General features: G+C 43.1%; 1 protein-coding gene across 3 annotated transcripts in view; it reads left to right on the forward strand.

Annotated features, from left to right (window-relative positions):
• THRB (thyroid hormone receptor beta) overlaps positions 1-16497 on the forward strand; it is a gene marked incomplete at its 5' end in the record, with an annotated part of 72051 nt that overhangs the window by 29773 nt on the left and 25781 nt on the right. For all 3 annotated transcript variants that reach the window (XM_079704769.1, XM_079704770.1, XM_079704768.1), the window contains one exon: positions 14612-14712. In XM_079704769.1, the coding sequence (XP_079560895.1) occupies positions 14612-14712 (101 nt within the window). The remainder of the gene's footprint in view (positions 1-14611; positions 14713-16497) is intronic.

The raw sequence follows: 16497 nt of genomic DNA on the forward strand, positions 1-16497 counted from the left end.
GCAGGCCTCATTATTCCAATTGGATTTTTATCTATTTTCATGAAATTCATAATTGCTTCGTCTGTGCTTGTCACTGTCACAACTCTAGACACTCTTCAATAATGCAACTGTCTTAACTTTTTCATTATTTTTTTAAGGATGGCTTATTCTCTAGCCTTTAGTTGGAGTTTTCTAGTATGTAGAGAATGATCATCACCTTGTTAAAAAAAGAAGTGTGTATAAGGACACATAGATAAAGTAAAGGAAGGCTACAGAACCCAGTGACAAGACTGGTTATCTCAATAACAGTCTTCAGAATGATTTAGTTCTCTTTGTGTTGTTTTTCTATGTTTTTACATTTATAGCCAAGACGAGAAAAAGTTATCAGGCTCCTGAAGCTCTGAGAACCTGAATTAAGGAAGAGTCAGAATGCAGTTCATTGAATCAAACTTAGAATAAAACTTTAAGAAGGGGGGCAGTATAATTTTCACATTGAGAGGGGCTGAAATGCAAACTGTGATGTCTGTCAAATTTTCCTAGAGTATACGAGAAAAGACATTTTTAATTTTTAAAAGTTAGGGACAAATAAAAAGAACTCGACCAATCCCTAAGAAGATACGAGCTCCTTATTTTTTAATCTTTCAAGTAACCTAGCCATGGTTTGTTATGTTAAAACCAGCCAACACAGCCAGTTCTGCTCCACACTTTCTTCCTGGCCCCAGCTAGGGAGGAAGGGGAGAGTAAGTTTAGAAATCAGACAGAGGGAAAGGGAATTGGCAGCCAGGGTGCTGCGACTTCGCTGTCGTGGCAGAGGTTTCAGCAGAGCTATAAGTCGATATCTTTTTTTTTTTTTTTTGGCGGGGGGTGCTGGCTGTTTCCACCAGAAATTCCAGTTACATTCCAAAGTCCCCGAAGAGCTTGAGTCTGGCCGCTCTGCGGGCAGCTTGGCCAATTCGCCTCTGGGTCTGTTTCAACAGTGTCCTTCCTTGGAGTGTCTGTCCTGTGCAGCCCTCCTCCACAGGATTCTTTGCTCAGCATTCTACCTACCATTTTTACAGGAATGGCATGTCCAAAAATGTACCTAGTGTGCTTGTATCCAAGTTGGTTATCATGTCCAAGAGGGTAAGAATTTCCTGGTTTTGAGCCAGGATCAAGGAGATGGCGCATGTTTGTCCTGTTCCGTTTGGGGTTTTGACTGCACGTGTCCTTGTTTTACAGCTGCATTCTTACTAGTGCAGAAAGAAATATTCATACCTGAAGCAGAAACTCCACATAGAGCTGTCCTTTCTGTATCTGTTTTCATTGCCCCTCTGCCTCCGGTAAGGAATCGAAGTCTTTTTTCATGGTCTGCAGCTCTGTTGACTGTGTGTGAATACTTGTGTAGACGTGAGAGATGGATTAAAAACAAGAGTTAAGCCCCAAAGAAATACGATCTCTAATTAGAATTTCCTTAGCCTCTTTTAAAGTTAAAGAAGGATTGCTATACAGTAGATCTGGGGATAGGGCAGTTCAATGGGCTGCCCTGAAAAAAATGTTACAGGAGAAACAAGTACCCTTAAACCCTAGAATCACACTCAGTCCAGTGAGAGGCAGGCAGAAAAGGAGACCAAAAAAGGGAAGATTCATGAGTCCCCTTGCCATGAACTTGAATATGAAATGATGGCACACTATCTCAACTTCTCTTTCTCACCCCTTCCTTCTCGCCTTCTCCCTCCCTTTGTCTCTTTCCCCTACTATTTCCCCTCTACCTCTCTCTCTCTCAGTCTTCCTCTTTCTTCCCCAGTCTCTACCACCCCTACTCTTCCTCCCTAGTTGAATTTGTTTAATTTAAACACATATATGATCTGTCTGCCCAATGAACCAAGTGTTGTAGGCATCATGTCTTTACAATGTAATACTTAAGAGGTTAATGCAACTGCAGACTTTTCTGCAATGCTTATGTAAGTGTAAGGATGCTGATGTAAATGTAGCATTTCAAATTGGGCATTGCCACCCATATACTGTGAAGAGTCAACACCACTCCAGAAAATAATAGAACCATTTTTTAAAAATACAAAACACATTTGTTGCATGAAAGTGCCTCTCAGGACCCAGAAATGCACAATAGTCGTTTCCAAACCAAGTCCAAGTGCAGACAAAGCATGAGCTGACTCTCCTTTCTTCTCTTTCCTGAGAATCAGGTACCTGTCTTGTCAAGCCATGTCCTTCAGAGATTTCATTGTATGCCCATCCTCGGGCATCCACTGCCACTCCTCGAGATGAAAGCTAACAGCAAGAATCCAAGGTCGTATGAGAAACTGAAGTCAGGTGCCAGCAGGCTTGGGAAGGAATGTTGGAGCTGTTTATTTCCTGTATATGGGGTTCTCGTCCACCACCTCACATCCCTCCACAAAATCATTTCCACAAACTCAAAGCTTTTTTCTCAGCTCCCAGCATTCAGGTGCATTCAGCCTGAGGTCCAGCCGCTCTACCATCTGCTCTGGGCCAGCTTTTAGGACACCCTCCCTTGTCCTGATACCACCCAGTGCTCGCTTAGGCTCTACATTCTCCCTTTTCCACACCCTCATGACCACGGTGCTTCCGTGCGCTGTCCTTGGTACCAGGCTCATCTCAGCGCCCTCTCTACCAGCTGCTTTAGAGAATTTCCTCCATTCTCCAGGAGACTCCCAGAGTGACCGGTCACTCCACCCACCCCCATTCCTTGTCTGCAGAAACTGCCCGCCATGCCATCCTGTCCTCTTCTCTGTGGGTCCCCCCTCTTCTCCCCCAGAGCCTCTGCTTCCGGTCCCTCGGTGGCAGTTCCTCCCTGCCCTCTCAACCCACCCTCAAACGTTCAGACCCTTTCCATGACCTGTTGGATCAAACACGAACTCCACCACCCCTTCCCTGCCCCAGAGAGTTCCGTCTGGATTCTGGTTTCGTGCTTCCTCCTATACACTCCGTTCCAGAAATCTCAGCCAGTCTCCTCTCTCAGCCATACTGCGCCCCGTCCCTGAACCAATGATACTTTTTTCCCAGCCACACCCCAGTGTGCGCCCTGCCCTTCTCAGCCTGCATCACTTCAGGTCACTGATTCAGCTCACAGCTCATCAGGCTTTCCTATTTAACCAGCACCCTATTCTCTCCAAAAGCCCTGCTCCTGACCAGCCCTGACTTCAAAGACAAGTATCCCTTGCATAATATAATAGTGCTGAATCATTTGTGTAAATCACCTCTTTTTGAGGAAAATAAAATATATACAATGTGTATTCAACCAGAGTTTCTCCATCTTGGCACGAATGACTTTTGAGGCCAGATATTCTCTGTCGTGGGGCTGATCTGCGCCTTGTAGAAAGTTCAGCAGCATCCCAGGCCCCTCACCCAGTTGTGACAACCAACAGTGTCTCAAGATTTTGTCAAGTGTCCCTTTGGGGGGCGAAATCACCCTCAGTTGAGAACCACTGCATTAAAAGCACTTAATATTTAGAGAACATCTGAAGTAAAGGATTTTTTTTTTTTTTTTTTTTTTTTTTTTGCGGTACGCAGGCCTCTCCCTGTTGTGGCCTCTCCCGTTGCGGAGCACAGGCTCCGGACGCGCAGGCTCAGCGGCCATGGCTCACGGGCCCAGCCGCTCCGCGGCATGTGGGATCTTCCCGGACCGGGGCACGAACCCGTGTCCCCTGCATCGGCAGGCGGACTCTCAACCACTGCACCACCAGGGAAGCCCCATAAAGGATCTTTTGTAAAGGTTCTTTTTGTCATGTGAAAAATCCCTCCTTGGCTTTAAATTCAAGAATTTAGATCTTTGTACATTGAATCGTTTCAAAATGGAGTACACTTGAACATACATATACATATATACCTGCAACATTGCTACTTACATATATGTGTTGGAGATGGTTCCCATGGTCTGGATCGGGTGCTTTTCATCTTATAGGCTCGTTTACATCAACTCTGTCTAGATCGTAAGCACACAAAGGCGGTAACCTCCTGTGCTTCCCACTCTGTGAAGTGCACATTTACGCGACTTCAGGGATGTCTTCAGGAGCGCAGTGCAGCTTAGAACAACAGTGACGTCATCCTGATGACAAACCCATTTGCTCCTTCCCTTCCTGACATCATGCTGAAGAGCTGGTAGCCCACATTTTTAGATCTAGAGCCTTGAGTCTCATTCTGAATGGATATTCAGATTTTAAAAAGGCACCCAGTTTTTCTCAAACATGCAGGCCATGAAATAACTGTGGATGCTTCTGTGTAAGCCTGATGCCATAAATTGACTCTCAAAGCAAAATCAGAGGCAGCCACGGTGCCCGTTTCTGATGATCCTGTCTGCTCTCCCCCATCCCCATTCTTTTTTTTTTTTTTTTTGTCTGCGTTGGGTCTTTGTTGCTGCACTCAGGCTTTCTCTAGTTGTGGTGTGTGGGCTTCTCATTGCGGTTGCTTCTCTTGTTGCAGAGCACGGGCTCTAGGCATGAGGGCTTCAGTAGTTTTGGCATACGGGCTCAGTAGTTTTGGCTCACGGGCTCTAGAGCGCAGGCTCAGTAGTTGTGGCGCACGGGCTTAGTTGCTCTGCGGCATGTGGGATCTTCCCAGACCAGGGCTCGAACCCGTGTCCCCTGCGTTGGCAGGTGGATTCTTAACCACTGTGCCACCAGGGAAGTCCCTCTCCATTCTTTAATATACATTACCTTCCTGCTTTCTAACCCTAAACAGGTTAGAAAACAGGAACTGATTGGGAATTCCCTGGCTGTCCAGTGGTTAGGACTCGGTGCTTCCACTGCCATGGCCCAGGTTCAATCCTTGGTCAGGGAACTAAGATCCCACAAGCTGGGGCTTCCCTGGTAGCTCAGTGGTTGGGAATTCACCTGCCAATGCAGGGGACACGGGTTGAAGCCCTGGTCTGGGAAGATCCTACATGCCGCAGAGCAACTAAGCCCGTGCACCACAACTACTGAGCCTGCGCTCTAGAGCCCATGAGGCACAACTACTGAGCCCGTGAGCCACAACTACTGAGGCCTGTGCACCTACAGCCCGTTCTCCACAGCGGGAGAGGCCACCGCAATGAGAAGCCCGTGCACCACAAGGACGAGTGGCCCCCGCTTGCCACAACTGGAGAAAAGCCCACGCACAGCAACAAAGACCCAACACAGCCAAAAAATAAAATAAAATACATTAAATAAAATAAGTTTAAAAAAAAATCCCACAAGCCGAGTGGCATGGTCAAAAATAAAAATAATAAATAATAAATAAATAAAACAGGAAATGATCTCATCAGTACCAGAGTTCCAAAACTCCAATGACTATAAGCACCAGAGAGCTGACATTAATAACAGAGGCACAGTTGTTCCATAAGGACTACTTAAATTTTTCAACCATCACACACATTGTTTATATGTCATAGGATAAGATTTTTCACTTCCGTAAAGACATACATCATTTCACTTTTCTTGAATTACTTTTGTCTTCCCACTTTTGACAAAGATAAAAAATTCTGTGAAATATGTCTTTACTTATCAAAAGACGATGCAAGAATAAACATAAATGGCAACTGACATTTGGCCTCAGAGTTGGGACACCTTAGGGAGGGGTGCTGACTGCAGAGAACTAGGAAGTCTCTCTCATTCTTAGAAGGTGGGCTGACCTTCTCTGTTCAGTTGATTGTTGCCCTGGGAGAATTTGGGCTCAATATTCCCAGATCTTCTCATTTTTCACACGAAGCAAGGAATCTGGATTTTATGTGCAATCCTGGTTTTAAAAATTGGCTGAGATTTTTAAACACTCTGAAAGCCAAACACTGCAGACGGCCAGTGTGTGTATCCTTTTGATTAAAATTTTGACTGGCTAGTTATACCAATCTTTTCCCCATCTTAGTGATTTGCATCTTCAAGTGGTTTTAGCTCTAATTGTGGATTGAAAGGTTTTGTCAGGTCCTGAGGGTTGGAGTCTATGGGGACAGGGAGAAGGAAGGTTCGTTAGGGACTTCTTGTGTGTGAAACTGTATTATACCCAAGGTGAGCCCTAAAAATGAAGTATTTTAGTTTCAGGAATTCTTGAGTCAGAAGAAATAATGTAAAACTTGCTTTGCCCCCCTTTTCTGCCCTAAGACTTCCAAGACGAAGGAAATCCAGAGTCCTTTGTCATCATGTCCTCTCCCCTTTTCTGGATTAACAACTCTGACCTGGTCCTCCTTCTGCTTCCCTTCCCCTCCCCTGCCCACACCTCGCAGAGCTCTAGAGTATGAAGACTTGGAACTCGGGTATCTTCACCCCTCAGCCAGTCAGAGGGCAAGGTATAGACCAAAGATGCTCAGTGATGCCATGCAGGGAGAGCGGAGAGACAGTGCTGTTCTGAAGAAAGATTTCATGAATGGGAGCCTCTGGGTAGCTCTGCTGGGAATTTGAAGGCAGCAATGAAAGAACACCTTTAAATTTAATGCTGCTTCAAGTTTGAACCCCATTTCTTACACACTGGGCCATACATGGTTGTTAAGTAAATGGATGGATAGATGGATGGGTGGATGGATGGATGGATGGATGGACAGATGGACACATCTATGGACAGACAAATGGATGGATGGAGATGGATGGATGGATGGATGGATATAGTGTTTATCAGAGGGTTAAATATTAATGTGATGCAAAACGTTATCTAGTACCAAGAATTAAATGTAAAAAGAGTCAGGATTAGTATCTTAGGAAGAAGCTAAGCAATGAACTGTTCAAGATTTTTTAACTATATAAAGAAATGACATCAGGAAGAAGGTGCCAGTGGGAAAAAAAGCTTAAATCAGAAGGGCCTGAGCTGTGGGATGATTTGAAGAAGTTCCATTAAAATTGGAAAAAAGGGGAGACGCAAGAGGGAAGAGATATGGGAACATATGTATATGTATAACCGATTCAGTTTGTTCTAAAGCAGAAACTAACACACCACTGTAAAGCAATTATACTCCAATAAAGATGTTTTAAAAATTGGAAAAAAAAACTAAACTTGCTAATGGTTTAGCTTCCTTCAGGGTGTGAAAATATATTCTCATCCGATAGCCTGACCCAAACCACTCAGGGTCCTTAGTACTAACTTCACCATGAATCAGTACCTTTCTGAACTGCCCAAAGGATTCCCTACCACCGATAAAAACCACTGCTCCTTTTAGATGCCAGGACTGGTTGTGCTAGGCAAGTGGTCTGACACAGAAGGAAAGATTAGCCAGGTTGGAAATGGTCTCTGAGCCCAGCTCCTCTCCACTTCTGCTGGACTGACCTGCCTAGGCAGCTCCGTCTCCTTTACACCTGCCACCAAGATCTGCCTTATGTTCTATTCCTAAGGCCTGTGTGTCTGCCAGCATGACAAGGGAGGCCCAGTGTTTCCTAGGACCTGAGATGCTGTTATAATTCATTCAAAAGAGTTAAACTAGCCAGCCTTCTGATTTTACCCATTCATGGGAAACCAAGTGAATTGCATTCAGTGCCAACCAAGAAGCCAAGCTTGCTCCCTGTTGCATGATTTCTAGCGCAAATGCACACAACTTTCCTTCCACATACCAAGTCTCTCTGAGGATCAAATTGTTTAAAATTACTGTTACCGATGACACGGATAAACCTTGGAAACATTGTGCCTAGTGAAAAGCCAGTCACAAAAGAATACATATTGTACCATTCCATTTGTATGAAATGTCGAGAATAGGCAAATCTGTAGAAACAGAAAATAGATTAGTGGTTGCTTAGGGCAGAGCAGCTGGAGGAGATGGGAGGGCTAGGGAGCGACTTCTAAAGGTACAAGGTTTCTTAGGGGGACGATGAAAATGTTCTAAAACTGATTGTGGTGATGATTTCACAACTCTGTGAATATATTAAAAGCCATTGAATTGTATGGTATGTGAATTAGGCCTTGATCAAGCTCCTGGCAAAAAAGGTAAAAAAATAATGTCAGGAATTTTTTATCACGTCAACCTATTTTACATGCAGGGTAATACTTAACAATTAATCAGACATTTCCAAGTGTCCACTAAAAACATCTCCAAGTCCTTTGTTGAACAAACAGATGGAGTTTGCTTTCATAATAATAGGCTTGATAAAGTGTCAGCATGGTTCATTAGTCTAAGAAGTAACGCATCTGAGAATATAAAAGCTGGGCAAAATACATCATCCTTGCACTATCACATATAGTCATGGGCCTTACCTGTTTTCAGGCATGATTAACCACGCTTCTTTAACAGTCACCTGGGACAGCTCGCAGGTGCAATTCTCAGGTGAGCAGCCAGGCCTCCAGGATGTGCTTCTCATATTTGTTTCCAGGCAGAACACAATACTGACATTCAATGAGTGTGCACTCCTGGCAGAATGCATTTTCCTTGGCTGGGCGTATTGGCCAGCATGTGACTCATTTGGGGAGCATGAAAAAGCAAAAGGATGGAGACCCTGAGACAGAAGAGCAAGCAGTGGTTAAGTTCTCTAGGAGAACTGGTTACCATGTGATGTGGTCAAGTACATTCTGTAACCTACCTGTAATCCCCACCGACCTATTCACTATGTGTGGGACTTTACTCGCTGGTGACAGTTATTGAATGATGGATAATGGACTTGGGTATAATGATTGAGGTATCATTGCTTGTGGTGACTGTTTTGGGTAAATAAGATGCTTCTGAGTTAATATTTTAGAGAAAAGAAGGAGATGGGTGGGGTGCACTAGTGAGATCACGTAAGCAACTGCTACCAACTTAAGTAGATGTTTCTGTACACGTTTTGATGACTTAACTAAAGACACAGTTAATCACCTATTCATCCACCCACCAAGAAAATAACGTAGGAGAAATAAGAGAACAAAGCAAACCACCCTTCAGACTAGCAGTCAGAAAACAGAAGGAGGGACTTCCCTGGTGGCTCAGTGGTTAAGAATCCGCCTGCCAACACAGGAGACACGGGTTCGAACCCTGGTCCGGGAAGATCCCACATGCCGCAGAGCAACTAAGCCTCTGTGCCACAGCTACTGAGCCTGTGCTCTAGAGCCCACGAGCCACAACTACTGAGCCCCTGTGCCACAACTACTGAAGCCTGTGCACCTAGAGCCTGTGCTCTGCAACAAGAAAAGCCACCGCAATGAGAAGCCCGCGCACCGCAACAGAGTAGCCCTGCCTGCCACAACCAGAGAAAGCCCACGTGCAGCAATGAAGACCCAACGCAGACAAAAACAAATAATAAATAAATAAATTTATATTAAAAAAAAGAAAACAGAAGGAGCGCATTCCACTCGTACATTGAATTATCACTGGATTCCAGGGTTCACAGGAACTTTAAAGGCCAAACAGTTCAACCATCTACATAAATTGTTGAGCTACAGAGAAGAGAAAACTTCAGTGTCCTACTGCCAACACCAAAGAGTAAAGCAGGCTGGTAGTGGTGAGGTAGGGGGAGAGATGGCAAGGGCCCTGCTTCTTCCTAACTCTAGTGGATATTCTCCAGCCCTCCCAAGGCATGTCCCTCAAGCAACACAGTGTCCAACTGCAGTACAGTTTGTTCCCAAACATGAGATTAGAAGGAAAAGACCTGCAGTTCTCTCTCCCTTCTCTCTGCCATCTGCACCTGATACCAAGGACTCAAAAGTCTTTACTCTGCTCAACTGTATATAACCTCTAGGTGTAAGAGATCAAGATGTAGCTTTCCTACGCAGATGGTGAACAGGCACGTGAAAAGATGCTCAACATCACTAATCATCGGGGAAATGCAAATCAAAACCACAAGAAGATATCACCTCACACCTATCAGAATGCCCATCATGAAAAAGAACACAAATAACAAATGTTGGTGAGGATGTAGAGAAAAGAGAACATTTCTACACGCTGGTGGGAATGTAAATTGGTACAACCATTATGGAGAACAGTATGGAGATCCCTTTAAAAAACTAAAAGTAGAGCTACCATATGACCCATCAATTCCACTCCTGGGTATATACCAGAATAAAACAAAAACACTAATTCGAAAAGATACATGCACCACAATGTTCATTGCAGCATTATTTGCAATAGCCAAGACATGGAAGCAACCTAAGTGTCCATCAACAGATGAATGGGTGAAGAAGATGTGGTATGTATATACAATGGATTACTACTCAGCCATAAAAAAGAATGAAAATTTGCCATTTGTAACAACGTGGATGGACTTGGAGGGCATTATGCTAAGTGAAATAAGTCAGACAGAGAAAGACAAAAATTGTATGAGATCACTTACATGTGGAATCTAAAAAATACAACAAAGTAGTGACTATAACAAAAAAGAAGCAGACTCACAGATATAGAGAACAAACTAGTGGTTACCAGTGGGGAGGGGGAAGGGGGAGGGGCACGATGGAGGTCGGGGAGTAAGAGGAACAAACTATTAGGTATAAAATAAGTTACAAGGATATACTGTACAGCATGGGGAATATAGCCAATATTTTATAACTATACATGGAGTATAACATTTAAAAATTGTGAATCACTAGATTGTACACCTGTAATTTATATAATATTGTACAGCAACTATACTTCAGTAAGAAAATTTAATTTCAAAAAATGTAGTTTCCTGACAACATGGATATGTATATTCCATCTGCCTTTAACAGCAGGTGCATGCTTTAATCATTGGTTTACTTTGTTATTTAAGTTACTCTGTGGGACTTCCCTGGTGGTCCAGTGGTTAAGGCTCCGCACTTCCAAATCAGGGGGCACGGGTTCGATCCCTGGTGGGGGAACTAAGATACCACAGGCCACGTGGCGCAGCCAAAAAATTAAAAAAGTTTTTAATTAAAAAATAAATTAAAAATAAAAGTTACTTTGTGTTTTATGAGTAATGTGTTTCAATGCACACACGAGCATATGTGCACACACAGTCAAACATACTAATCTACGATGTAGAAACCAAAATGCTACAGTGGTTATCTCTGTGGTAGAAAGTTGATAGGTTAGTCTGTTTTTTGCTAATTTATGTCTTTCAGTTTTTCTACAATGAATTGTATTACTCGTGTAATTTTTTATTTAAAAACTCTGGACTTTATAAGGAACTAATATACACATTGTTTTTGATTCCTAAAGACTGACCACTGGAAAATGTTAGTTAAGTCCAGAGTATTTCTGACCATTTTCACTATGACTCTCCCCCCAATTCTACACACTTGATAACTAGTTGGTTCTCTAGACACATAGCCCTGTTGGAATTTTTATGTTGTTTCTTTTTATGGATTTCTTTATTGCCAAAACTGTATTTGGAATAAATCAATGCCTCGTGAGTTTTCCTGTAGATTTTATTAGTATTTCTCCTTAAATTTGAGCACCATCAGTTACCTAGCAGACAGTGGCATACCAGCTTGGGATCTGGGGTTTATGATCACATAAAGAGGAGACCTAACCAGCAAGCAAAGACTCTTTTTGAGTGTAATGAATAGTGGTTTTTATAGACCAAAGGAGACAGCTGAGCAAGGTGTATAAAATTCAGACTTCAAATCTCCCCTTTTGGTGATGGCACCTCCACCAAACTGGCCTGGACGTAGTGATTTTCGTTTCTCTGCTGTGGGAGCATGGCATCTCCCTTAAGCTGTCCTTAGCCCCGTGTCACTCTAGTAAAACCAGTGATGAGAGCCATCAGAGAAAGCAGGACCAAATCTAGTTGATTGGTGAGCATGCATGTCCCCAGATCACTAAGTCTTAGATGAGCTTGAATCTGGATGTCTTAGTGTTAATCTGAGTGGAATTTTGGGTTGTTTTTTTTTTTTTTTTTTACCAAAGTTCAAACTTTCTAAGGCAGTTTTCATGAGGCTGGAAGTTTGGGCTCCTGTGTCTGCATAGCCACCTCTCTCAGAAACCCTTGCCAAGCTCCTCAGCCTTCTCAGGCACACCTCCAGACCTCAACCTGCCCGTCTGCACGGTCCAGATGTAAGCCTCTTCCCTTGCGCTCTTCACCACTGGCTGACAGCAGCGATCTCGAGAAACTGTGATGCCATCCATCAGAGGAAGCAGGTGCCAAACACTGGGGTTTCAGCGTGAACGATACGATCCCTGCCATCTAGCTGGAACTGTAAAGCCTACAGTGAACCAGAGATCATGGTCTAAAGGGAGGAAAAAGTTCACAGGTTGTTAAGATGCAGATAAGAAAAGGGCTGCCGGGCTTCCCTGGTGGCGCAGTGGTTGAGAGTCTGTCTGCCGATGCAGGGGACATGGGTTCGTGCCCCGGTCCGGGAAGATCCCACATGCCGCGGAGCAGCTGGGCCCGTGAGCCGTGGCCACTGGGCCTGCGCATCCGGAGCCTGTGCTCCGCAACGTGAGAGGCTACAGCAGTAGAAAAGGGCTGCCACTGGGGCAGCACAAGGAGAAATGGGAGCACCCAACCTGGACTCGGGCTGGGGATGGGCAGGAAGGCATCTCAGAGACTTTCCCCCTTGTGATTTGGACACTGCCCTGTCCCAGTACTGACCTCACTATATGTAGATGATCTGTTATTGTCTATTTCCCCCAAAACACTGAGAGCTGCCCCAAGAATTAAGACTTAGTCATCTTTAGATCCTTGGCATGTTGTTGCCTGGCACATAGCACCCCCATATATATGTTTATCGAACGGAACCATCCTCTTTTATCCCCTCGTTTCTTTGATTTTTTTTTTTTTTCTGGTACGCAGGCCTCTCACTGTTGTGGCCTCTCCCGTTGTGGAGCACAGGCTCCGGACGCGCAGGCTCAGCGGCCATGGCTCACGGGCCCAGCCGCTCTGCGGCATGTGGGATCTTCCCGGACCGGGGCACGAACCCGTGTCCCCTGCATCGGCAGGCGGACTCTCAACCACTGCACCACCAGGGAAGCCCTCTTTGATTTTTAATAAGAGCTTTATGGAGACATATTTCACATACTATAAAATCCACACATTTAAAATGTACAAAATATGTTCATTCAAAGCAATGGTTTTTCACTCAGTGGTTTTCAATATATTCACAGCGTTGTACAACCTTCAGCACTATGAAATTCCAGAACATTTTCATTACCTTGAAAAGAAACTTTGTACCCTTTAGTGGTCATCCCCCATTCTCCCCTCCCTCCAGGCCTTGGCAACCACTAATCTAATTTCTGTCTCTAGGAATGTGCCTATTCTAGATATTTCCCACAAGTGGAAGTATCTAGCTTCTTTCACTGCATGTTTTCAAGGTTCATCCTTGTTGTACCACGTAACAGTACTTCTTTCCTTTTCCTGGCTGAATAATACTCCATTGTACAGATATACCACATTTTGTTTATCCATTCATGATTTGATGGACATTTCAGTTGTTTCTACATCTTGAATTTTATGAATTATGCTGCTTTGAACCTTCATGTATGAGTTTTTGTATGCATACATGTTTTCAGTTCTCTTGGGCATATACCTCAGAGTGGAATTGCTGGGTTATATGTCACTTTGTGTTTAACCTTTTGAGGAACTGCCAGTGTTGTTTGGTTGTGCTATCATAACATCACAAGTTTGCAGAATCCTTTTTTTTTTAGATGGACTTATTCATTCTACCTGAAGTTAACTGTCTATTTTTAGAAAAAGACCAACATAACTTATACTGGAGGGCTGGAAATCAGGAGATCTGGATTTTAGTCTCTGATGTTAATTTCTAATGTGAGCCTGAGGAAGGCCAAACCTCTGAAGGCCTGTTCACCTCAAAACTACCTGCTCTCCCAGGACCTTTCCAGCTATAAACTTTTCTGAATTTATTGCATGCTGCCTTGGTTCCAAAGTGGATCAAGTCCCCTAAGAACAAGTTCAGAAATAAGCCTTTTGAAAGAGGCTGTGTTATGCAGAGCACCCCAGGTGTCTCCAATCCCAGCCTCTCTGGGTCTCTCCATATAAGCCCAGGCCCAGGGATTCTCAATTCTAGATGTACATTAGAGTCACCCAGAGAGCTTTTAGGAAATTCAATGCCTATGTTTCCACACCCTAAAGCCACTGAAATAAGATTCTCCAGGGATTGGTCTCTCAGATTCAGTATTTTTAAACAGTTGATTCTAAGATTCAATAATTTTAAACAGGGTGATTCTCAGGTCTAATCAGGAATCTATTGTATTACAGTGTTAGGAAGAAGAAAAGAAACTGTTTCCCCAGTTCAGTAATCTAAGTTAGTGATTGGGGTGTGAAAACGGGTACAAATCCTTTCAGGAGCAAAGAACAGGTTGCTCTTGAAAGATCTTTTATTTTCTTTTTAATAATTACCCATAATGTTATGTATAACAAAAATGATAAATCCACTTATAAATAAATTTTTTTTTAAATCCCAGCCTCTCTGCCACATCCATTGGCTGCAAGAGCCTCCGGGCCTGTTCCCACTTGCACAGCAAGAGTGAACAAGAATGCCTGTTTCTAAGGCATTCCGAAATCCCGGGCCTAATGTTAACTCTGTAAATGTGAACTGAGGTCCTAGGGAAATATAAGATACTGAGAAAAAGTATTAGGTCACTTTTTAAAATATTTTCTTCTTCAATGTTTTCCTTACCCTGTATATTTAAAACTAAATGATCACAAGATGTAAACTGTAAAGCAAAAATTGTATCAAAATGTACAAAACAAGTCAGCCCTGCCTCCTCATCCACCTTCCTCCTCCAGGCTATGATGTGTCTTTAACATGATATTGTTTTCTCACACGTTTCTTCTTTCCTTCTTCACAGGCTACATCCCCAGTTACTTAGACAAGGACGAGCTATGTGTTGTGTGTGGTGACAAAGCCACCGGCTACCACTACCGCTGCATCACATGTGAAGGCTGCAAGGTAACTGCCCTGGGGCCAGTGAGCCCCGATCCAGCCCCTCCCAGGAGTCCTCCAGAATGCAACATGAAGTTTAAGTTCCTGTTAGAGCCAAATCCCGACATTCATGGCCTGTGTTCATCCTCTTCATTTTGGGGGGGGGTGTATTCAAGAACTGAATTTATTTTTTTCCCAAATCAAAAATAACTAGATGAAATTTTGTGACAGTGTGAGGTCTGCTGTTTTAGACAGGGAGAAAATTGATAAAATGTAAAGAAATTAATAAAAGCCTCCCTTTGAGTTTAAAAATGCATAGATATTTTATAACATGCTATCGTCCCATGAAATAACCATTTCTCCTCCTGTTTTATCTCCACTGTTTAAGGAGACAGAGTTCACTCCAACCACAAGCTATTTGCCAGTGTGAATCTGAGAGAATTTGCTCACTTTTAAGGGTTCCATTAGGGAATATCTTTGAGGCTACTTAGATTCAATTATATTCTGAAATTATCCAAACTGGCTTATGGCACAGCCTGCAGTAAGTAAATTCTGGTCGTCCATCAGCTAATTACACGCTCTCCAGACCCATCTTCAGGAGACACTTGACAAGAAGACACCAGGGATCAACAGTCAGTTTACCTCCCGAAATTGAACCTGAATTTGCCTCCTTACATTTTCATTATCAAAGTGAAGATGAGTTTCTGGCAAACACGTTTTGGTCCAACAGCCTAGCCTAGAAAATAAAGTCCACTGTAAAGGTAAACAAAGCTGAACCCAGTGTGTTCAGCTAATGCTTTATAAAGGAGGTAGTAAGTCAGAGAAAGGCTTTAATTTTTTGTTGAATGTTTTATTTACCTTCTATATTTTAAACTAAATTATCAGAAGATATGAACCCTAGAGCAAAAATCGTATTAATGTTTATAAAACAAGTCCGTCTTTCCCCCTCCTCACCCACCTCACTCCCTCCTCTCCTTTCCTCCCTCCTGCTACCCTCTTTTCTCCTAACCTTTGACCCTAAACCACCAAAATCAACACGTTAGGTCGGTTTCATACTAACCTGTCTCATTTCCCTGGTGGAAGATTTCCCCTGCAAACTCCCTACTTTTTGTGCACGAAATTAGGAAACATGTAGCCTACTGATGTGTTGAGATGATCTATCCATTGAAAAGAGGTCATTTTTAAGATCTCAAGGCAAGACTTACTTTGGAATGTGATTGATGTAATATGTTCTCATTCATCCAGGCCCCTTTGATATAGAATTTGTCACCTTTTAACAAAGACTGAGCTAAAGGTTGCTATTACATCTGTGGAAATAATGTCTTAAGGAGTTTAATGGAATTAATTACAAATAAGTTGCAGTTGTTTATTAACTGGGACACTTGCAGACTGTCTCTTGAAAGCCCAATTCTATGGCTTGCTTTGAAAGTAATAAAACTGCATGAGTTTAGATACTTTCTCTCATTCCAAAAGCTCACTAATTCAAATGGGTCTTTTTTCTAAATTAGCCCCAATTCATAAGGCTTTTACCTACCTGATTAGGCAGCGTTTGAGATTCTCTCAAATCAGTTTTTAATGACAAATTTTGAATTCTGGGGGAGACTCTAATGATAATTCCATTTATTACTCAACTCCCAAAGTGACTCTAAAGACCAAATGTGCCTTACAGAGGACTTAATGATTGTTAGCGATTGACTTAAACAAAGGAGAACCAAGCCTATTAACCTATTAATACGTGTCTCTGACTCACGTATGTCTTCATGATGATCAAGAAATCCACTATCCTCTTCTCCCAAGATCAGAGGATGTTTG

The sequence above is a fragment of the Hyperoodon ampullatus genome, assembly GCF_949752795.1.
Source record: "Hyperoodon ampullatus genome assembly, chromosome: 5".
NCBI classification, from domain to species: Eukaryota; Metazoa; Chordata; class Mammalia; order Artiodactyla; family Ziphiidae; genus Hyperoodon; species Hyperoodon ampullatus.